Source organism: Schistosoma mansoni (genome assembly GCF_000237925.1).
Source record: "Schistosoma mansoni, WGS project CABG00000000 data, supercontig 0134, strain Puerto Rico, whole genome shotgun sequence".
NCBI classification, from domain to species: domain Eukaryota; kingdom Metazoa; phylum Platyhelminthes; class Trematoda; order Strigeidida; family Schistosomatidae; genus Schistosoma; species Schistosoma mansoni.
Genome location: NW_017386038.1, coordinates 123,011 through 146,604, shown reverse-complemented (window position 1 = coordinate 146,604; position 23,594 = coordinate 123,011). Strand labels below are relative to the sequence as shown.

The 23,594-nt window shown below is 37.3% G+C and overlaps 2 protein-coding genes across 2 annotated transcripts in view; one reads left to right on the top strand and one right to left on the bottom strand.

Annotated features, from left to right (window-relative positions):
* Smp_164680 (synaptic ras gtpase activating protein, syngap,putative) overlaps positions 1-6,906 on the top strand; it is a gene marked incomplete at its 5' end in the record, with an annotated part of 58,434 nt that extends 51,528 nt beyond the window's left edge. The window contains 3 exons of the mRNA XM_018789565.1: positions 1,154-2,392; positions 4,976-5,481; positions 6,410-6,906. Of these exons, the coding sequence (XP_018646437.1) occupies positions 1,154-2,392; positions 4,976-5,481; positions 6,410-6,812 (2,148 nt within the window). The 3' untranslated portion in view covers positions 6,813-6,906. The remainder of the gene's footprint in view (positions 1-1,153; positions 2,393-4,975; positions 5,482-6,409) is intronic.
* Positions 6,907-10,395: 3,489 nt separating this feature from the next.
* Positions 10,396-22,297, bottom strand: Smp_164670 (hypothetical protein; the record flags this gene model as incomplete). The annotated part of the gene is made up of 5 exons (XM_018789552.1): positions 22,107-22,297; positions 21,924-22,020; positions 16,245-16,594; positions 11,682-12,037; positions 10,396-10,475 (listed from the first exon to the last, which is right to left on the bottom strand). Exons 2-5 carry the CDS (start codon positions 21,957-21,959, stop codon positions 10,396-10,398), a joined length of 822 nt encoding a protein of 273 aa, XP_018646436.1. The 5' UTR covers positions 21,960-22,020; positions 22,107-22,297.
* Positions 22,298-23,594: the final 1,297 nt, after the last annotated feature.

Sequence of the window (23,594 nt, the reverse complement as noted above, 5' to 3'; positions counted from 1 at the left end):
ATTGTGATTTCCTCCTTTTTTTGAAGGATTCTTTGATGATTCTGAATTCATGAGCTTCCCATCCTATAAGTGTTTTACGTGCCTCTTTGGACAGCACCAGGGTAACTCCCTGAGTGTGTGGGGCATTTTTTCTTCGTGATCAGAGTACAGCAACATCTCTCCCGAATCTAACCTTTTCTGTCCAACTTGGGTTCTTCTTTCCCAGCACCACCAAGTTATATTTCCTTATTTCCGTTGCTATTTGATTGGTCCTCCTGGTCTACCACATTGTCCGAACATTCCATGTACCTATATTAATTATTTCTCTGATTGTTAGAAAGGGCATCAGCCTCGTGATTTCCGAAAAATTTGGGCTTTCACCATGGGGCGTCATAATTCTTCTGAAAGGAGATCCTTCAACTCGGAGTACAGAGCTTAAATGGTATTATTTGTTTATTCTGGTTAGCATTCATTTAACTAGGTTGTTTTCTACTAGATGGAATTGCTGATCCCGTTCCTAATCCTCCTCCATTATGTGGGCTTGAGAATGGCAGTAACTCTAGAAGAGAGCTACAGGCTGAGTTTTTATTTGTTCTCAGAGTGAATCACATCAAGCAAATATGATTCTACAACGAAATTAGTCATTTATCTGATAAGCAAATCAACAAACTGGCTATAAAAATTGGTAGATAGTTGTTGTATCTCGAACTTAGATTTCTTAGTCTATCGCACGATACTTGAGTACTCGAACGCTAGAACCCTCCCACGTCATAAATCAAAAGACAGAAGACAAGTAGAAGGAATGTTATTCCAAACAGGGTCGATTATGGTACAAAATTGTCAGGTATTTATAGTTTTTAGTAGAAACAAAATCATCATTATAATTGTCCAATCCGCACACAGGGAGTAATCAGCATTGTCCAATAGGGAAGCTCCACGTAGCAATTCTAGGATAATCTTCCAAAAGCTGATTGGATGGAATATATCGGGCTCCTTCTGGGCTTCTTAGAGCTTCCTCGACTTCACCTGTGGACCATCCTCACAATAGTATTATTGAGTGTTATTCTACTGTCTTTTCTCTGCTTTATGTTTGTGTAATTCATGGCTCAAATAGCTTAATCTAACTCCTAACTATTCAATTAATATTTTATCATTATGATTATTTTGCTTTTAGTCTGATTCAAATATCAAATTTGTCATATCAAAAGGAAGGTATAATAATCCATGTATACAAGAACGTGTAACACCACGATGTGATTCAATAGAGATTATTAGAATACCACATTCAAATAATCATAATAACTCAATGAATACAAATAATGAAGAGATCTATGATATAATGAATCCTACAAATTCTCATGCAGCTTCTTTACCTATTGATCAGAATGTTTCTAAAAAAGTCACTGAATCAAATCATGATTCCTCCACAATGACACAACGTGATAATCGAAGAAGAAGAAGAGTTCAAAGTGCTAGAAAAACACAAGAACCTATTATTATTCATCAGAACATTGTAGATACTGACAATAATATACATGTTAGTAATACATTACAAAAGTCATCAGGAATAGATCATCAACACCTATCTAATCATAGTGCATCAATTGATATATGTAGTGATATTATGAATCCAGAACCAATTGAACATTCAGAGTTTAATCCAATTTATTTAGGGAATTCTTCATCATCTGGTTATTTTACTATTTCAAGTCATGGAAATATTTTAAATTATCCATCTATAGAACAAGAATCAGTTATAGTTGATCCGATTATTATCTCTACATCGGATAATGAGATCATAACATCTTTGTCTACTACTAGTACTACTGATATTAGTAGTATGAATAATCCTTTATATACTTGTCATTCATTGAAGCAAATTAGTTCAATCAATTCCAATGATTTTCAAAAACAAATGACAATTGTTGATGATCCAAATCATTCATTGGGTCTGTGTAGTCCTCAACCGAAGAAAACTTCACAAAATTCTGTTAGACGACATACATATGTGAATTTATCCAATGATGTACATGGAACAGATCGACTGATTGATGCCTTAAAAAATAATCATTCTAATCATAAAGTCAATAATATAGAATTAGATAAACGAAATTGGGCACCACCTATGTATATATCGAATGAACAAAGAAATAGACGTATCACTCTGACATATCCAACATCATATGAGCATGTAAACACACCAACTGAATCAATAAATCAAAATGTTCTTAATTATTCGGGTTCAGAACATTTAAATTTAACTAATTCATTTAAGTCATCACCCACTGAACAAGAATTATGTCAAAATTCTACGCTACAAACAGAAATTCAAAGAATTAAATTTATTCCATTGAATACTTCTTATACAATTGGTGCAATTCCTAATAAAAGAACTGCATTATTTTCATCAGAAGTAAGTTTTTACTGCCTCGGTTTTCTTTGTTAGTCTCTTGTTGAGGTAAACTAGTGAACGCTTTATTTTGTGGAATATTTATACCAAACTCTGATATTGTTTACATACTTACTTATTTACGCCTGTTAACCCTCGTGGGAGGTTTGCCTGATACCGCTACACTACCGGCGCAAAAGTGTCCGGCACTTCCACACTACAGTAGTTAGTTGCCATACTTAGCCCCCAAATGCCCTGGTACGGCCGAGAGTGTGGAGAGTCCACTCTCGCTCTCGAAATGCTATCACATGACCACGCGTATATAGCCTCTGCCAGAGAAGTCCAAGTTACTGCCTTCTCGCTCCATCGGTGTTGTTTACGAAATTGAGAGGACGAAAAGCGAATGTCCGGCGCTTTAACCGGGTCGGTCGACACGGCGTGTCCACCTAAGGGAGTTGAAAAACCCTGATTCCAAACCAGTGGTGCACATGGGTTCCAGTATCCTGAAGGAACCAATCGTTGGCCACCGTCTACCATGAGACTGCATCTCTTTACGATGCTCCATTGCCTTGTGGATTATAACTTTAGGTCGAAGGCTCAGGTTGTGACCCCCTAAGAAAACCACCTGCTTCGGTCTAGGCAACCGCGCATTATCACAGCCCTCACACAAATCAAATGAGATTTGTGTGGCGCATATATATCTGGTGCCTCTTTGTACCAATATTTATGTGTTCAAATAAATAAATAAACCCTCATGGAGGAGCATAGGCCGCCCACCAGCATTCTCCATCCAACTCTGTCCTGGGCAATTCTTTCCAGTTCTTATTCATCCTTTTTATATCTGCTTCTATTTCCCGGCGTAGTATGTTCTTTGGTCTTCCACTTTTCCGCTTCCCTTCCGGATTCCAAGTTAGGGATTGCCTCGTGATTCAATTTGGTGATTTCCTCAATGTATGTCCTATCCACTACCAACGTCTTTTCCTAATTTCCTCTTCAGTTGGAAGCTGGTTTGTCCTCTCCCATAAAACACTGTTGTTTAACAGGTAAATAATCAAAAACTATGCTGCACTTGAATTCAATCCTTACAAACCACTTAACTATATTTCAAATGAAACAGGTAATAATAATAATAATAATAAACCATCAGTGTGCTATACGACACAATGGTGGAAGCTTTAAATGTTTACCTTTGGATTTCGATTAAATGATGTCCTCCTTACTACAAGATCAGAATTTTTGGAAGTACTTCTAAGAAGGACTTGACACGCATGACATTGATCACTACCCAGTGATCAATCGATTGTGATTACATCTCAGTCCTACAGGAGGTCGGTCGCGACCCGAATAGCTCAATGGTAACGTCTCTGACTGTGAAGCTGAGTGACACGAGATCGAATCCGTCAGGAAGCACCAGTTCCCTCAAGATTACAGGTACACCTTGCTGACGAGTGCCAAGTAGCACGAAACCCGGGTCCAGGGTTTCCCGTTGACCACCACCTCATCTCAACATAGTGCACGCAGTGTCGAGCCACCTAGATTAGTGGCGGCATTGCAACTTGATCGATAGCATTCGATTAGCACTAAGAAGGACTTGACACGCATGACATTGATCATCACCCATTGGTCAATCGATTGTGAGTACTTCTAATTCACTCATCAGACTCATACTCTAAACGTGAATGTTAATGATGATACTTGGTTGCTCAAATCGAAGTAGGCTTAGCGAGATTCGGACCAGGGACGAAGCGGCTGAAAGGCAAAAACCCTAACCACTGAACTACAGCTGTTAATTCTAGTCTTTGACAAAAATCTACCTTTAATTAGAACGGATCTCAGTTGATTGATTACTAACTAGTCGCTAATATCGCATCTTTAGTGCACTGATGGTAATCGAAACTTGTCAATCAAATTGCAATGTGACTACTAGTCTCAGTGACTTTACGTCACGTGCTCTTCGTTGATACTTTAGATGGTTGAAGGTAGTTGGCAGGAGACCCTGGACATTGGTTTCGTGAACTAGAGGACTGGAAATACACAACATTGGTTAATAATCACTGATCAACAAATTTTAAATATTTCAGTCCTACAGTAAACCAGTCGAGGTTTCAGGTACATAGGCCTTACAGACGAGTAGCAGATAACACGGAAGTGCAGCTGATAAACACAATTATTTCATTCCTCATGGTCAATGCACACCGTCTGTTGTGTTATATGTTTAAATTGTATTACTTACGCTTGAAACCCATCGTGGAGGAGCGAAGGCCGCCCATCTGGATGTTCTAACTATTTTCCGGGATCTCCTTTCCAGTCTTTACCAAGTCCTTTTCATTTATGATATCTACTTCCGATTCTTTGTGCAATATGTTCTTGAGTCTTCCTCCTCTTTTTTCCATCACAATTCCATGTTATAGCTCGCCTCGTGATACAATTTGATGATTTCTGTGATGTATGTTTTACCTATCTCCAGCATCTTTTCCTGATTTTCTCTTCAACTAGAATTTTGTTTGTTATGTCCGACATTAGGTTGTTGTTATTTACATTGTATACTTAGTTTAATTATAACATCTCATTTAAAAAATTTTCATGTTTCTTTTGACGATTATGAAGAATAATACACCTACCACTGTAATAGATCTTCGAAGTGAGTTGGATGCATCACAAGCACGTTTAGCTGAAGCTCAAGCACGTCTACTAGCTAATGAAGCTGAACGTATTCAAATATTGAAATCATGGCAAAGTGAACTGATCAAGCAATCCCAGTTAATTAATGCAAGTAAAGCAGTCGGTAATAATTCACCAATTCCTCAATTTTCATCGAATGTACAACTAACAAATACAGAAAATAATTTACATTGTAATCCTGACGAGAATGATTTTGATGAAAGTGGACCTAGATCAATATCAGTAATACCTTTATTAAATTCAAGTGCATTAAGATCACAAGATTACTCTGAAAGTATCTATGATTATGATGATAGTGAATTGATGAATAATACTGAACTAACTAAACAATATATTACTGATACAAATATACAATTACATACGAGTAATGGGATTAATCGAAATCTTGGCTTACATGCATCATCTCCTAGTTCATATTTAAAGTCATTGAGGTAAGTGTTATCCGTTTCTGTCTCGTACAACCCTCTCCCTCTATATGTATATATATATGGTTGAGCCACTGTTACGTATGCCTGAACAACGATTGCCTCGATGCGCTATGCTGATTAGTATTAGCGATGTTTGGAAGAAAGTTAGGGGGTGGCCAAACCAAAACGTGGCATCAGTTCTTCAAGTCACTAACTTCTAGTCTGAGCCATGTTGGTAGATGCAGACTACTTGGTTGAGGTCCGCGCGACTATTGTAGCCAGTGATGGAGACTTTGTGTGATATGGCTCAGAATCGATCACAATGTAGTGGATGTACACTCTTTGTCTTCTCTTAAACCATGAGATTAAAATTACCTCACACCTTTCTTCCTATATTTTATCTTTATATGCAACCTTTCTTCTGTATATTATTACCATTAAAGTAAGTACTTGTGTGAGTTCGGTGTTCATTTTGTTGCGCTGAGGTATGGCAACTTGGACCAATGCATATATGTGCCTGATCCTACGTTGCAGCTGACTGACTGATTTCCTTCTCTTACAGCTTCCGTGTATTTCTGCTTGTTGACGCTAATCAGGAAAAGCGTTCTTATTGTGAACAGTAAGAAATGATGTTGGAAATGTCATTGATAAATAATCAAATAATTTGCTTTGATAGTTTCAAGCATAATTTTAAAAATTAGATTCACTAGTTGACATTTATCTAATTTCGTCTAATATTCGAGTCGTTTGAGAATGACTTTTTTCTGACCAGTCAATTATAATTCCCAAATGTGATAGCTATTTAAAACAATTAATCCCTTTGATAAATTTCGATAGTGTAATAAGACAAAGATTATCAGAACTATACGATATATTAGCACAATACATTTCGAACAACCTGACCACATATATACCTATTGTTTTTGTTTTACTCTTCTTTTTAAAAATACAGAGCACATACTAATCAACCTCGTATGGGAGCGTCTGCAGTTGTCACAAATTTACATGACTATCACGGGGCGGCACCACTAATGAGTGATTATCTTCAGTCGACAATACCACGAAGTAGAATAATAACCAATCGAGGCTATCAGTTACACAACAATACTACTACAACCATTACATCACCAACTAATACAGAATTAGACGAATTCTGTCGAATATCACGTAGTCCTTCTACACCAGGTTTATCTAATTCAAACTTTACACGTACTCTTCCTGTAGATCCTGTTGGTGGTATAGACAATGAATTGAATTCAGCAAATAATTCAATTGACCCTGTTACTAATGACCAAGAATTCGCTAGACAAATTCAAGCTATTGTACATGAGAATAATCAACATTTATATTCATAATGATTAAAATTCATAAATGTAATGAGACATCTCATCCCTCCTTTCTTTCTAATATGCACAAATACCGACATCAATAACAATAACTTCAATACTGTTATTACTACTACCGACTACTGATTCATTTGTCACGGAAACAATTATTTATTATTATTGTTCTTTGCTCACATATCAAACCTTCTGCCCCTTCCCCCCCCGCCCTACAAAAATATAAACAATAGCGATAATAAGAACAAAAAGAACTCATTCTCACTCTCTCCCTATATATATATAATTTATAAATAATTAGTAGTATATTACTTGTTACATCAAAAATGCAAACGAACTTTCTATATATATATATATATATATATTTATATTTTGTTTATTATTTATATGAAACTGTCCGCTGCCACAACTCCCCCTCTTACTACTACTCCTGCTAACAATAACAAAACCGGAACAAATATGTTTCCTCCTTTTTTTATTGTATAGATTATTTATTTATTTACTTATTTCTAATGAATAATATTCTTTTCTTTATGCTTTTTGAAGCGAACAATTATGATAGATGATGATACTTTGTAATAACAATCATTCATTCAAATAAATAGTCTACATTCTTTATATGAAGTTTAATCCAAGTTTTTTTGTTGGTTGACTTTTATTCGTTTTAGAAGGGGGCTTTGTGGAGATTTTTTAGTAATTTCATATAGTTGAGATCATGAGTCAATTGAAACTAGACCATCATGAAAAACCTAGAAGCACTGAAAAGCCGTTTCGTCCTATTGTGGGACTCCACAGCAGTGCGCATCCACGATCCTGCCTCAGGAGATTAGAACCCAAGACCTACCAGTCTCGTGTCAGAGCACTTAACCGATAGACCACTGAGACGGCATCCAACGGTGTTGATGTCTGACCTCAACCAATCCACGAAATTACGCAACAAACTTCCATTGTACTGAGGTAGATACCTGTCTTAACCTGACATGGATTAGCTCCACTGGTCACGACTTCTCATTAGAACTCCAGGAATTACCTCTTCTTTTTCTTAAACTATTCAATCTTATGAAATATGAGTGGATGAATTTTTTTAATGTTAATATGCATAGATTATAATCATAAACATCAATGGGAAGATTCAAACAAACAATACTAAGGGAATTTAAACTTCACCCCATTGCACAAGCAACTGGCTATCAGGATTTAGCGGCCGATTGAATAACGTGATGGCGTTTGAAGCGAAAGGTACTGGGTTCGAAGCCCAGAGTGAACATCAACTCTGAGATGCAGGTACATTCAGTTGACGAGTCCCGAATAGGACGATACGCGCGTCCTGGATTCCACTGCTAGCCACTATTCATCTTTGCTTACAATCCTCGTGAATTAAGGTTATATCGAGGCAATACACACATTATGCACATATGTTAATTGGTGACTGATCAGTTTCAGTCCTAAACATCAATGGGAAGATTCAAACAAACAAAACTAAATGAATTTATAAATTTTAATTGTTTGAGTTTAACCTTTTGAAATGAGAGACACAAGAAACTGTGGTTTCTTGTTAAAATAAGACACTACACATTTTTATTCCATTAACTTCAAGCACATAGATACTTCAGTTCCTTAGTATAAGAGGAAGTTGGAATTGTTTCATCTAGTCAAAAGGCTTTTATTAAAAAGCAGCAGTATTTCTTGGTCAAGTCAGGAAGCCTAATCAATATTGAATTCCAAAGTGAATCAATTGTTATCTTCACCATTTAAACTAAACAGATTTTCTATCCATTTGATAATGTCAAAATATTTCCTTGTTTTAATATCTAAGAAGTAAACATTCCCATATTGAACTCTAGAAAAAATAATCTGTTTATTATCTCTAATGAAATGAAGTCAGTCAGTCACAACGTAGAACTTCGTACCTACGTACATCAGTTCGAGCTGCCATACCACATTAACACAGAGATCCAGTTGTCGATTCAAATCCCATAGTGTAAGAGGTAGTAAGACCATAAGCAGTAATTCGATAGATTAGGGTTTGAAGATTTTATTCAAGGAGTATATCCCGGTGTTAGTGGGATATAGATTGGATTAAGCATGTTTTATGCATGATGGTGTTGCTGCGCGCTGATTGGTTAATTTTAAACCGACCAGCCCGGGAATATTATTGCAGAAAAATCTATAAGCTTCTTATGCATATACTATAAATATATGAACGATATTTAAACTATTGATTGCTGATTGCTGTTCACTTATTATTATTATTTTGAATACAATTTCATTCCTGTTCAACGTGTTCTGATTTTGGGGTCTTGTCGAGTGTCATCGTATAAGAATACTAAGCAATAGGAATAGCTGGGTCGTTTATATATAAAAAAACCACAATTATAACACCCGGTGAAACAAATTTGTAAAGGTAAAAAAGATAGGGACATTAAGTACCCAGAAGATTAGACTTCGACAGAATACAAAGAGTGGATGCACCTTCGCCATCTCATTCAAGGTCTCTAACCATCGATTGCTATCATCTCGCGAATCCCAACCAGGTAGTCTACACCGACCAACATGGCTCAGTCCAATTGTCAGTGACTTCATGCATTTGTGTCACGTTTTGGTCTGGCCACCCCTAGCTTTCTTCCAATCTACTCGTACACCATAAAACATTGCACGCCGTGGCAGTCAGTGGTTGGGCATACGTAACACATGTCCCAGCCATCTCAACTGATCAAGTTTCACTATTTCATCAATCGATTTGCCATTCTTACCTAGTATCCATTCCCTAACAACTGCATTACTTACCCGGTGGTCCCAGGATTTACGAGTAATGCTTGGAAGACACCTATGATCGAATACTAGTAGCCTACAAATATCCTCTACTCTTATCGGCCATGTTTCACTGCCATAAAGTAGGACGGAACGAACTGCTGCACAGTAAACCCGTCCTTTGGTTGCTAGACGGATATCTCGCCTACGCCATAAATGACGCAAGTTGGCGAAAGCTAGACGAGCCTTCTGCATCGGTGCTGAGATTTCGTCACACACGAGATCACAAGGGCTGATGAGACTCCCAAGATAAGTGAAGCGGTCGACATGTTCAACTACTTCACCGCTTGAGGCCGATCGCGCACGGCCTTTTTGTGGGAGGTTTTTGACGTGTTAGCTCCGGAGACGGAAAGTTGAGAGGTAAGGTAAAGCGTGAAATTTTTTGGAGTCGACCTTTTCTAACCCCCTTCTTTCTTGTGAGAAGGCAGCGTCGCTGCAGATGCTGGTTTTCCGAGGTAAATACCTTACAGTTGTCACACCCCTCGACAGTCAGCAGTACGACATCGCCCTCAGACCTTGCTTCTTTTAGTGTTACTATTCTCCAATCGACCTGCCTGGCATGGTAGAACCTACAGGAACATATGTTCCAGCCAATATAGCTCAGTTGGGTTATCACGATAGGCAAGCCCGACCACCACGTCAAAGTAGCAGCTACGGTCCGGCATAGTTTATTTATGTGAATCAGTGGAGTAGATTTCTTTTTTAATCATTTCAAACAGAAACTCGGTAACAGTAGTACTTCTTGGTCAAGTCAGGAAGCCTAATCAATATTGAATTCCAAAGTGAATCAATTGTTATCTTCACCATTTAAACTAAACAGATTTTCTATCCATTTGATAATGTCAAAATATTTCCTTGTTTTAATATCTAAAAAAAATAAACATTTCCATATTGAACTGTAGAAAGAAAGTAATCTGTTTATTATCTCAAATGAAATAAGGTTGTCACTGTAAGTACATAATTCTACAGAATTTCTACAATAGAATATTTTTCCTAATTGAAACCATGAGTCAGTTGAAGCTAGACCACCACCAAGGAAAACCTGAAAGCACTGGACAACCATTTCATCATATTTTGGGACTATTCAGCATTGCGCATCCACGACCTCGCCTCACGAGCGAGATTCAAACCCAGGACCTGCTGAGGAGTAGTCCCACAATAGAACGAAACAGCCATCCAGTGCTTCCAGGTTTTCCTTGGTGGTGATCTAGCTTCAAGTGATTCATGATTTCAACTATGAAAAATACTGAAATCTCCACAAAACCCACTTCTTATAGAGTATTTACAAAAACAAAAAAGGGAAACCCTATTGCATTCGACAAAAGTTCTTGTTTCCAATCATCTGTTGTAAAACGTTCATTTTGTATCATCACTTTTGATAGTAAAACAATCATCAAATATAGATAGTAATGTGTGTTTTAACATGAATAAATGATACTCAATCAATGAAATATAGAAAAACAGAAATTGTTGAATTACCAGACTAACTTATACATTTCATTAAGCAAGTTGTGATATTCAAGCATAGAAGTCAGTCAGTCAGCTACAACGTAGGACCAGGCACATTTATGCATCGGTCCAAGTTGCCATACTTCGTTAGCACAACAAGATGAACACCGGATTCATTAAAGTAGTTAATTTAATGGTGGTAATATATAAAAGAAAGATTGTATATAAGGATATAGTATAGGAAGGAAGATAGATATAAAGCAATTTTAATCTTAAGGTTTAAAGGGAAGATAAAGAGTGTATACACCTGCATAGAAAGATGATCTGAATTTGCAAATCGATTGATAATGGGATAGTGAATGCTCATTAAATGTGATGGTTGGGTATGTTTAACAACAACAGTCTATATCGATGGACAATGTCTATTGATGTAGGAATAGGATTAAAGAAAACTAGAAGTAGCTAAACCAAAACCTGCTATCAATCTATGAAGTCATTGATTATGGGATTACACCTTATACATAGATACAAACTACTTTTGTTAGTGTTCATCTGATATGTTTACAAAACAAAGATTTTTAAAACTAATATCGGTTTTTAAACGTAATTGGGAATATTCTATACTTGGCAATACATTATCAATTGGTATAGTACTTGCTTTATGAACTATGGATTTCCATTCAGTAGAATGATATGCAATGTCAAGATTATTTGTTAAATCTTTAAAATAGACAGGTAATTCAGGGATACGTTTATTCATTGTATATTCAATAAGTTGAGTTATTTGATGAATAAGATATTCGGTTTCATTAATTAAACAATTTAAGGTATCAGTTATTGATTTTTGTATATTAGATGTTTTATTATTGATTAACTTTGTATCATTTTCTATTGATTGATTATAAGGAATAAAATGAAAATCATCGATATACTTTTGAGTAAACAATACTTGATCTAATAAATGTAGTAATGTATGTGAACTAAACAAAAAAAAAAAAAAAAAATTAGTTGCTAAGTAAATGAAAACTCTGTTATAAAGGGTAATCATTCAAATAATAAGTAGATGTATAAATATTACATGATTGATGTAAGGATAGTCCATAGGTGAAGTTAAAGAAGCTTTAAGAAGCCCAAAAGGAACCGGACATATTCTATCCAATCAGCTTTTGAAAGAATATCCTAGAATCACTACGTATAGCTTCTCTATTGGGCGAATGCTGATAACTCCCTGTATGCGGATTGGATAATAATAATGATGATTTTGTTTCTATTAAAAACTATAAATACCTAACAGTTTTGTATCATAATCGATACTGTTTGGAATAATAATCCTTCTACTTGTCTTCTGTCTTCTGACAGAAGAAATCCAAGTTCGAGATATAATTGAAATGAATGTATAATGATAATACTAAAGAAAATTACATGTCCTTTGATACCTTCAAATAATCATCAGAAACTCTTACCAATAGCTCTTCTCATCTGTCAAGAATAGATTTATTTAAGATTCATGAAGAATTTGGCGACTACTTTGAGATTAAAGAACGTGTCATCGAGGTAGAATAAAACTACAATTTAGCTAATTGGCTAGAAGGTGAATTGCGTACAATACCAAGTAGCCGATACGCAGTGATTAAGAGGTACAAAAGAAATCTATGCTTCAATCTTTCCTGTTTATTGAGATATAATGTTATTCAGTTTAATAAAGATTGTTTGATAAAGCCTTATCGTCATTGAGGATCACAAGATTAACCCCGAGTTACAACATCTTATTGCGTATATGAAGAAACGTACAAAATAACTTGTATTTGCGTGTAGTGGAGAACATTATTTTACCACTGACATAATGTCATAACTCCGTTTTTGATAACTCGGTATTCAAGGAAAACTCGTAATAAAAACACTGTTGATGCCAGGGTTAGATGTAACGGCATTACTGCATGAATTATAGCCGCGTTCCGTTAGTGCTTGTTAAATAATCCATAACTGTTTGATTAGTGGTCGTTATTAATCACCGAAACAGATAGATAGGAATTCTAAGGCACAAATCCCATAGTGGTAGAAGTAGTAAGAGTATAAGCAGTAATTGGAAAGATTAGGGTTTGAAGATGTTATTCAAGGAGTATATTCCAGTGAAACAAATGTGGAAATAGAAAAAAGATAGAGACATGAATAATCCAGAAGATTAGAATTTGGTAGAACACAAAATGTGGATGCACCTTTGCCATTGAGCCATGCCATCCAAGGTCTCTAACCATCACGTTACTCAACGTAACTAAATACATTTCTGAATATCCAACTTTGAGTTATAACTTTAATATAACGGTTAATAGTATGTCTTGTGGTCTTGAGTGCTGTTAGAGATATGAGGGCAATTATCACTTCCTGGTTGCCCACACCATGGAAGGGTTTTTCTAGAGGTACCTAAAAAGGAAATTGGGTTAGAAGTAGTCCTATTGACCTGAGAGCGTGACCGCAGTGCCCAAGGGACAACTGTTCGAGGTCGGTCACACGCGACCTTTTTGTGGGTAGTTTTGTGTTAACTCCGTACTTGTTGGGACCTTACCACCGGAGACGGATATCCGTGGGATAAGGCGAGGTGTGCATTTTTAGGGTCGACCTTTTCTAACCCCATCCCTCCTTGTGGGAAAGCAGCATCGCTGTTGTGCTGGTTGTCTGAAGGAAGCACCTAACTACCGTCACACCTATGTACAATCAGAAGTGAGCAGTAAGACTTCGCCTTCGGACCTTGAGTTTGCTGCTTTTAGTCTTAACGCTCTTCAAACGACCTGTCTGGCATGGTAGGACCTTGAGGAATGATTGGTCCAGCAAGTATAGCTCGATTGGTTCATCACGATAGGCAAACCCGACCGCCACGTCAAGGTAGTAGCAACGGTCAGGGGTTAATAGTATACACAACCTCTGACCGCTTAAACTTAAATAAACTAGTAAAAATGAAAAGATGCATATAGTCCATCTCTTATTACCCTTATATGGTAGAAGTAGTAAAAGTATAAGCAGTAATCGGAAAGATTAGGGTTTGAAGATGTCAATCAACGAGTATAATCCAGTGAAATAAATTTGCAAAGCGAAAAAAGATGGAGACATGAAGAATCCATAAGATTAGAATTTGTCAGAATACAAACAGTGGATGCACCTTCGCCATTGAGCCATGTTATTCAAGGTTTCTAATTATTGCGTTACTCAACGTAACTAAATAATTTTTTGTATAACTGTTAATAGTATACACAACCTCTGACCGCTTAAACCTAAATAAACTAGTAAAAATAAAAAGATGCATGTAGTCCGTCTCTTATTACACTTATATAGATATATATAAGGGTAAAATACATGCACAGGATTGGCAAAGCAAGGATCGCATTTCTACAATTGAAGAGCATATGGAACTCATTTATTTATTTTATTTATTTAAACACAAATATTGGTACAAGGAAGCACCAGATACATATGCGCCATACAAATCTCATTCGATTTGCTTGAGGGCTGTGATACCGCTCAGGTGCCCGAACTGAAGCAGGTGGTTTTCTTAGGGGACCACACCCCGAGCCTTCGACCGAAAGATCTGATCCACAAGGCAGTGGAACATCGTGAGGAGATGCAGTCCCATGGTAGTCGGTGATCAACGATTGATTCGTACGCCATTTGTTCCCTCAGGATACTGGAGCCCATGTGCACCATTGGTTTGGAATCAGGGTTTTCCAACTCCCCTAGGTAGACCCTCCATGTCCACCAACCCAGTTAAAGCGACGGGCATTCGCTTTTCGTCCTCTCAATTTCGTAAACAACAGCCCCGCCACGAGAAGGAAGTGAGTAGGACTTCCCTGGCAGAGGCTATATATTCGCGTGGCCATATGAGAGTATTTCGAGAGGGAGAGCGGACTCTTCCCACTCTCGGCCGTACCAGGGCATTTGGGGGCATATGGAACTCAAAACAACTGTCAACTAACTTCAAAGTGAGAATCTTCAATACGAACGTCAAGACAGTCAGTCCCATTGTACGGAGCTGAAACGTGGAGAACTACTGAATCCATCGCCAAGAAGGTACAAGTATTTATAAACAGTTGTCTTCGCAAAATACTCAATATTCACTGGCCGGATACTATCAGCAACAGCGTTTTAGGAGAGAGGACAAATCAGCTTCCAGATGAAGAGGAAATTAGGAAAAGACGTTGGAAGTGGATCGGACATACATTAAGGGAAACCACCAATGTGCATTACAAGGCAATCCCTAACTTGAAATCCGGAAGGGAAGTAGAAAAGAGGAAGGCCAAAGAACACATTACACCAGGAAATAAAAGCAGATATGAAAAGGATGAATAACAACTGCGAAGAACTGGAAAGAATTGCCCAGGAGAGAGTTGGATAGAGAATGCTGGTGTGCGGCCTATGCTCCTCCACGAGGGTTAACAGGCGTAAGTACGTAAGTAAATAAAATACATACACAGTTACTTTGGTTATATATGAATTGATCAAAAAACAAAGATCTAAATAAAACCCTTTACTTACCTAGAACGTATTTCAATCATTAATTGATTCGATATAGTATAATTCATATTTACATATATACATATACCTTTAAATATACCATTTGTAATTAAATATAATAATAAATATTTATTTAATTTATATATATTCCATATACATAATTTATTTAATTTTAATTCTAATTGATTAATCATCAATAATTGTTGCTGTGTAGTAACTAATCCCTTAGTAATTATCCATTGTTTATAAAATCGATATATACATAGGGGGAACCAATTGATCGATAAAGTTGTTGATATGAGCGAGAAATAATTTTGTAAATTATAATAATTATATATAAGATGATGTAATGATATAATAAATGGATGAAATAAATGTAATATATATGAGTTCGAACCATGAACTATATGGATACTTAAATGGATAGTAATATGATCATTATCATTATTATTATTTATATGATCATCATTATTGAAAAATAGATTATCTGATGTATAAGCAAATAAATTTAGATCAATTTGTTGATTAGAAGGAAATTTTTGTAAATCAATCATAATTTTGGGGGAAAACCAAGAAGTAGATGAAGTCAAAGAGTGAATGACATGTGGATGAAGTGAAGCGATGAATTCATCCGTTGAATAATTTCTTTTATCAATCTTCATAGATAATCTAAAACAAATTAACCAACGGACAGCCATATTTGATGGATTTATGGAACTCCTTGGAATATTAATTAATAAAGGAGTTTGATGAATAATAAAATTAGGTAACCAATCAATATTATTATTTATATGAAATGGTGAATATGTCCAAGAAGTTATACTACCAGAGTTACTTGTAAGCAAAGATGAAATATTTATTCGGTGATTATCTCGAAGAATAAATAAATTTGTAGGATAAGTCGTTGAAGTATGATCTGATTCATTGTTATAGTTATTATTTAATAAGATAAATGTTCCTTGAAAACATTGTCTTATCATTAATGTATCTAAATAGAGAGAATTGATCAATTCTTTAATACTGAAATCAGGATTCTATATTAAATAAAAAGAATAAGGAATAGAGAATATGATTAGATCGTTGATGGATATATACAAATAAACGTACATTATGTGTTCATCTAGTAATAACTAAAATTGTACTCAGTCAGTCAGTCAACTACAACGTAGGACCAGGCACATTTATGCATCGGTCCAAGTTGCCATACTTCGTTAGCACAACAAGATGAACACCGGATTCATTAAAGTAGTTAATTTAATGGTGGTAATATATAAAAGAAAGATTGTATATAAGGATATAGTATAGGAAGGAAGACAGATATAAAGCAATTTTAATTTCATAGTTTAAGGGAAGATAAAGAGTGTATACACCTATGCCATTGTGATAGATTCTGAGCCATTAATTCTTGAATGTTGATATAGTCCTATCGATAAGATTTGTGATGTGGTCATTGGGGTGAATGACTACCTACAATATTGCCCAACATCTCATAATGCCCGAAAAGTTGAGTTCAGTCTTCAGTCTTCAGTAATAAGGATAGTAGGTTGATGAACCTGTGTTAATCCTGACAGATTTCCTTCCAGTGAAGGTCCAGCTTCTTTTTGAAAATGTTCACTGATGGTGCTGATACCACTTGTTCTGGTAAAGCGTTCCAATCATTGACCACTCGATGAGAAAAACGGGACCCCACCTTTAGTTTATTAGATCGCGGTTTCAGAACCTTCTTGCTATGACCTCGGAGATTATTAGTGCTGGAGAGAGCAAAAAGATAAGACATATTAACACCCAGATCATAATTAAAGATACGAAATGCCAGTATAAGGTCACCTCGCGTCCTACGATAAGATAAGGGGAAAAGATTTAGACGTTTTCAACGCACATCGTAAGGGAGTTTAGAAAGACCCTTTACTAATTTTGTCCCTACACGCTGGACACGCTCAAGCGATTTAGTATCCTTTATCAGACAAGGGCTAGCTGCTTGGATACAGTATTCTAAGTGTAGCCTTACATAGGTGGGATATAAAATTCGAAACATCTCCTCGTCAAAGCATTTAAATGCTCTGCGAAGCGACCATAGCGCGCGAAAGCCTTTGGAAGCAACCGCATTGCAGTGCGTAGTAGTTTTCAAGTCATGACTTATAATTACTCCTAAGTCTTTGTGCTCATGAACGCGTGGCAGAGATGTACCATTAATGGTATAATGGTAACTAATATCGTGCCCGATGTGCATGAACACGCTCTTCCTGGAATTAACTTCCAGGCCCCAATCATGAGCCCACCTAACTAATTCGTCTAAATCTGCTTGCAGATAACAACGATCAGTCTCATTTCTTATTGTTCTCCAGATTTTAACATCATCCGCAAACAATAACGTCGACGACTTAAGTAATAAAGGTAGTTCATTAATGTGCAGAAGGAAAAGTAAAGGGCCCAAGATGGTGCCTTGGGGTACACCACTTTTGACCGGTTTCCATTCGGATAGAGTTCCATTGACTCTCACTCTCTGTCTGCGGTCACATAAGAAGCTTCCTATCCATTCCTGTATAGCACCTGTTATACCAAAGCTCGAGAGCTTTTGCATAAGACCTAAGTGTGAAACCTTATCAAACGCTTTGCTAAAATCTATGAATATCACGTCGACAGACTGGCCGTTGTCTAGGGCAGCTGTCCAATCCTCTCTCGCAATGAGTAAGTTAGTCAAGCATGAATGCTTGTTACGAAACCCATGTTGCTCGGGAGTTAACAGATTGTACGAATCTATGTGGCTCAGTAGCTTAGCCCGAATTAATTTTTCAAGTAACTTAACTACTATACTGTTCAGGCTAACAGGCCGGTAGTTAGATACTATCCGTCTCTGACCATCCTTAAATATAGGACTAACTATGGCGTCTTTCCAGTCTCTAGGTAGTTGAGCCTGTGAAAGGGACATGTTGAAGAGCATCGTGAGCGGTCTTGAGATAATGTCCGCAAGCGACGACAGTAAACGTGGGTGTAACCCATCGGGGCCCGGTATCTTACAAGGTTTTAGGTTAGTTATCAAAGGAAGAACAATATCCTCTGTCACGTGTAAAGGTCCTATGGCTGGTATCTCATTGTCAACGGGACAAGTAGTTGTAACACTACACGTAGAGTAGACTTCACTGAAATAGTTAGCAAATGTCTCCGCTTTCGCTAGATCAGATTCAGCCAATAAAGCTGAATTTTCGCTTAACAGTAACGAGGGGATACCATCACTACGTTTCGTCCGCCTTTTAACATACGAAAACAGTCGCTTCGGACAGGTACGGCTATCGTATGCCAACTGTCGTTCGTAAGCCGTGCGGGATTTAGCTATGGTCTTTTTACATATATTCCGGATTTTTTTATATTCGCACTTAAATGATGCCTGACCTGTTGACAAGAATAAGTCTCAGAAGTGTTTCCTACGCTTCAACAGCTTCCGGGTTTCCTTATTAATCCATGGAGGGCAATATGATAGCTTACGTGCTGACCATGGGATAAACGGTTGAGTTACGGATTCGAACGTAGACTTAAACCTATTCCATGCATCATCAATCGATCCATCAGCATCGACCGACCAGTCAATCGAGATAGCATAGTCCCTGATTGCCGGAATATTAGCTCTCCAGATATTAGGACGGGGTGGAGCTGATGCAAATTCTATACCACGTATCCGGAACTTAAAGGAAAGTACGACATGGTCACTATTCACCAGTGGGGGAAGGTGTTGAATGTCGACGATATCTTCACAGTGGTGTGTGAGGACAAGGTCTATCAATGACGGATTATGTTCCAAGTCTATATGCGTCGGCTTAACGATACATTGTACAAGTGCACATTGAATAATTGATGACAGAAGGACGCTATCGAAACCCCCACCTGGAGCTGTGAGCTCTATCCAGTTTATATGGGGTGCATTGAAGTCTCCAACGATGAGACAAGATTCTGCTTTACTCCAAGAACAGACGTGTCTTAGGATAAAGTCGTCAGCGAGACAACACGGACTACGATATATTCCTCCTATCGTCACTAACCCGTTTCTAGACCTAATTGTACAACATACTACCTCACACGTACCACTTACATACGCCTCCGATATGATCGAGTTAATGCAGAAGTGGTCCCTAACATATAATATTATGCCTCCTCCCTTGCGACTTCTGACTCTATCACTTCTGATACAGATGTAGCCTGAAATGACTGGAGAATAGTCTATATCTACAGTGAGCCAAGTTTCGGTGATAACAATTATATCCGGATTTAAGTCGTCTACCATCAAACTTAGCTCAGACATCTTATTCCGAAGACTACGAGCATTCGTGTAACACACATCTAAGGTGTTTTTGGAGACATACGTTCTACCCACACAGGTCTCGGAAGCATTGGCTTCCAAGACCTGACTACCCGAAAACCCTTAATCGTAAGGTTCGCTTCACCGTTTAGCTTTCGAGTTTTTAACTCTGTTAGGGCATTCTTCCACTTGGTCCGATCCTCAAGTGGCCAGTCAGGTCGAATACGAATGTTTGAGTCACGAGTTTTGCGTGAGTTATTTAGTAATACGTCCCTTTCCTCAAAATTACCGAGTACTAATTTAAGGATCCTTCTCTGTTGGGTTTCGCCTCCAACATACTTACCAAGTCTGATGACTTTCGAGATATGTACCCCTAGGACCTCATCGGGCAGTATATTTCTGATGAGAGATCCCACTAACTGCAGGTCGTGGGCATGTCTTTTAGCGGGATCGGTGTCTTTCGATTCTGCCAAGTTCCAGATGATTACACTAGGCACCTGTTTAACTTCCTTAAAAGTCGTGTTCACGGCCTTTGACCGTGACGTCAGATCCTGCCGGTTAGCTACCGGCTTCTTACTGTTAACTTTCTTTATAACAGTGTCATGTGGGTCGAGCGAGTGACTCACAACAACATTCGGTGAAGTTAAACTGTTTCCATTCACAACAGTATTAAATATTTTCTGACATTTGGACTTGAGCGGAGTTGCCTGATGCGCAGGACGTGAGTCCAACGAGGACTTATCGACTATACGCGCGCTTTCTTTGGGTATTTTTCCGTCTCTTTTGCGTTTCCGCGTAATCCATTTCCCACCAGTCTCAGCATCCAGATTGGAATTACTCTGGACGATAGTGGTTCTAGCCGGGTCCTCAGTCGCTGCTAAAGCAACTGGTCCCTCAGTACTTAATGGCATGGCTTTCATTGGTTGTATCGGAGAAATTTTTGCATCATGTTGCGAAATTGGGTGTCTGGTACCTGCCATGGCAGCATTTACGACACTGATACAATCTTCGTTATCAGTATCCATGTTGCCGGCACGGCCTACGTCGACCTTTTTAGCTAACGCTAGAAGGCTGATGGCTTCCTGAATGAGTAATGTCTTGCTTGAGCAACAAAACATACAGAGCCAATGAGAATTTGGTTTCGAGCACCTTTTATAGGCAGCAGGGCTTAAGCGGGTGCACATTTTGTGAAACCACTTCTTACATTCGTCACATTGCATCCCTTCTTCCACGGGGAATAAGCAATATGGCTGTCCACACTTGTGTACAGAGCCGACCATCTTAGAATGAAGTAAAATGATAGGCAAGGTAGATATGTAAGACAAATCACAACCTTAATCAAATAAACAAGCCGCAGTCGACCAAGAATGCTTTGATGTAGTAAATACACAAAAGCAGGATCAAAACACACAAATACAATGTCACGTTAACTGAAATAAATTCAATTAAAGTGTAAACGGTAGTTTTGATACGTAATTTACGATCAAAACAGTGAACTAAACTCAACGAGAAACAATACCACTATCCTTTTAAATAGCGCGCCTTTATTACTGGTGTCAATATTACAACATGGTCAATAGAAGATGGTTGAGACTAACGGGTTAAACAAATATGACATTGGTCATTACTCAGTGATTAATCGATTTTACAGCTACTCATAAGTGGACCATTGCAATAGCTGATAATTATTAACTCATATGAACTACTGGCCGACGTTGATTGTACCATAAAGCATAAACATTTGGAATTTATTTACTATATATCAAATGATATTTTAAGATTGGATGTGGTAAATATGAGATCTTCAAGTATATTTCTTGAATAATCTACGTGTTTAAGGTCAGTGAATTTTGGGTTTCCGAAAATATTCTGTAAGGTCTATTCATGAGATAAAATGGTGAATGTATTTGGTGGAGTTCCCAGAGAACAAAGATTAAATCAGTGATTACTTATTAAGGAAACAAATTAACGCTATATAGTTAAAAAGTGCTGAAGATGGCTACAGAGCAAACGAGCGATCATAGAAGTATGTAAATGATAGATAAAATTTATCTAATGACAATAATACTTACCGTGAACAGTGAAACTGCTTTTTCCATCTCACCCATATCGAATATCAGTGAAATATATTGAAGAATTACCACACAATGGATAAGTGTACTGTCTGAGCTAAATGAAGAAGGAAAACATTCTCGAAAGTGTTATGAAGCATGAAGTTTCATAAGCATATAGAAATCTAATAGAAGTTTACGTACTTTTTTTAATATATCATTCTTTGGTAATAAGAATAAAAGGTCGTTCGACTTGAATCAATCCCTTCATCCTGTTTTCTAGTGGAGATCCAGCTTCTCTCCAAAATTGTTCACTGACAAGGTTGATACCACACGTTCGAGTAGGAAGTCCCAGTTATTAACTACTTGATGAGATATAAAAATGAGGTTGTTGAGTAGTAGTAGGTCGCCCAGGGCATCGTATATTAGGGATACTATAACTATTAGGAATACTTAAAACGGTGGTACTGGCCGGTAGCTTGAAGGTTCGTTGTATCAGTCACCTTCGAAAACAAATGTGCTTTGCTAGCTTCCAACTGTTTGGACCACTTTGACTCGATAAATGTGAGATTACACTAAGAGCTATTGTCAAGGTTCAGGCCAATTCTCTTGGTTTAGCTAAGTAACTCATGTCCAAGCCATGCGACATGTCCCTGGTTAGGTGTAGTAAGACTGATTTTGAACTCTTTGTCTTGATTGTAATTTCTCACACGGATTTCTAGCTCTCATTTGAACCTATAGAGTACGTTAATTTTTCAAGTCCACTTACACGTGCACTTGAAAGAAATTTAGCGTGTTTCAAACTTCTTTCATAAAAGCCCAACTGTCTAGTCATCGCACTGAGTCTTTGTCACAAACTGACATCAACTATTACGCCAAAATCTAAGGCTATTTTTAATCTCATTGGTTTGTCCATAGATCATAATCTCGCCCGCTAACTCTGCCTAGTTATTAAAGAAATTATATAAAGGTAGTACACTGACAACTCGACTTATACATGATATCGAGATACACAGAAGTGTTGAATTAACATACTTTGACCACCACGTAGAATCGGCAGCATTTAATAGTCGCGATAATCAAATCGCAGCTGTAGCGTACTAGGCCAAAAATGTGCGCATCAGCAGATACAATTTTCAATTTCAGTTCGCATATTCAAAGAAACATGGAAAGATAATATTTGTAATTTTTAACTGATGTTAGAGTTCGATGACAGTTTAAATCTACTAGCAGAAGGTGCCAGTACTACTTATTTATTTAGATGTCCGATAATTTACGACTAGACGTAAGATACAAAACTCCAGACAAAGACAATTTAATTCCAGCTCTTGGTTTCAACGAATGTCCTGTCAAGTTGTCCACCACGGACAGAACAAAAACCTAAGTAACAATAATACCGAGGTTATCATTCAGTAAATATTAAGCTAATATTAAATCACGTAAGTTATACCAAGATAGTGAGAATTAGTCAATTCGACCAAGAAAGACCTTACACCATTTTAGTCTCTCCCGTTGAACTCTTTCAGTGTCATGTACTGCATGGTTTTTAAATTAGGATTCTCTTACTGAACTCTATATTTTAATTGTGATCTCATATAAGTTCTGTATAGGAATTTCTGAATTTTGAAGTGACCTACAAATAACCCATAAAATCTGAAAACCTTTGTCAGTGTCCGTCTCATGGTTATGCTT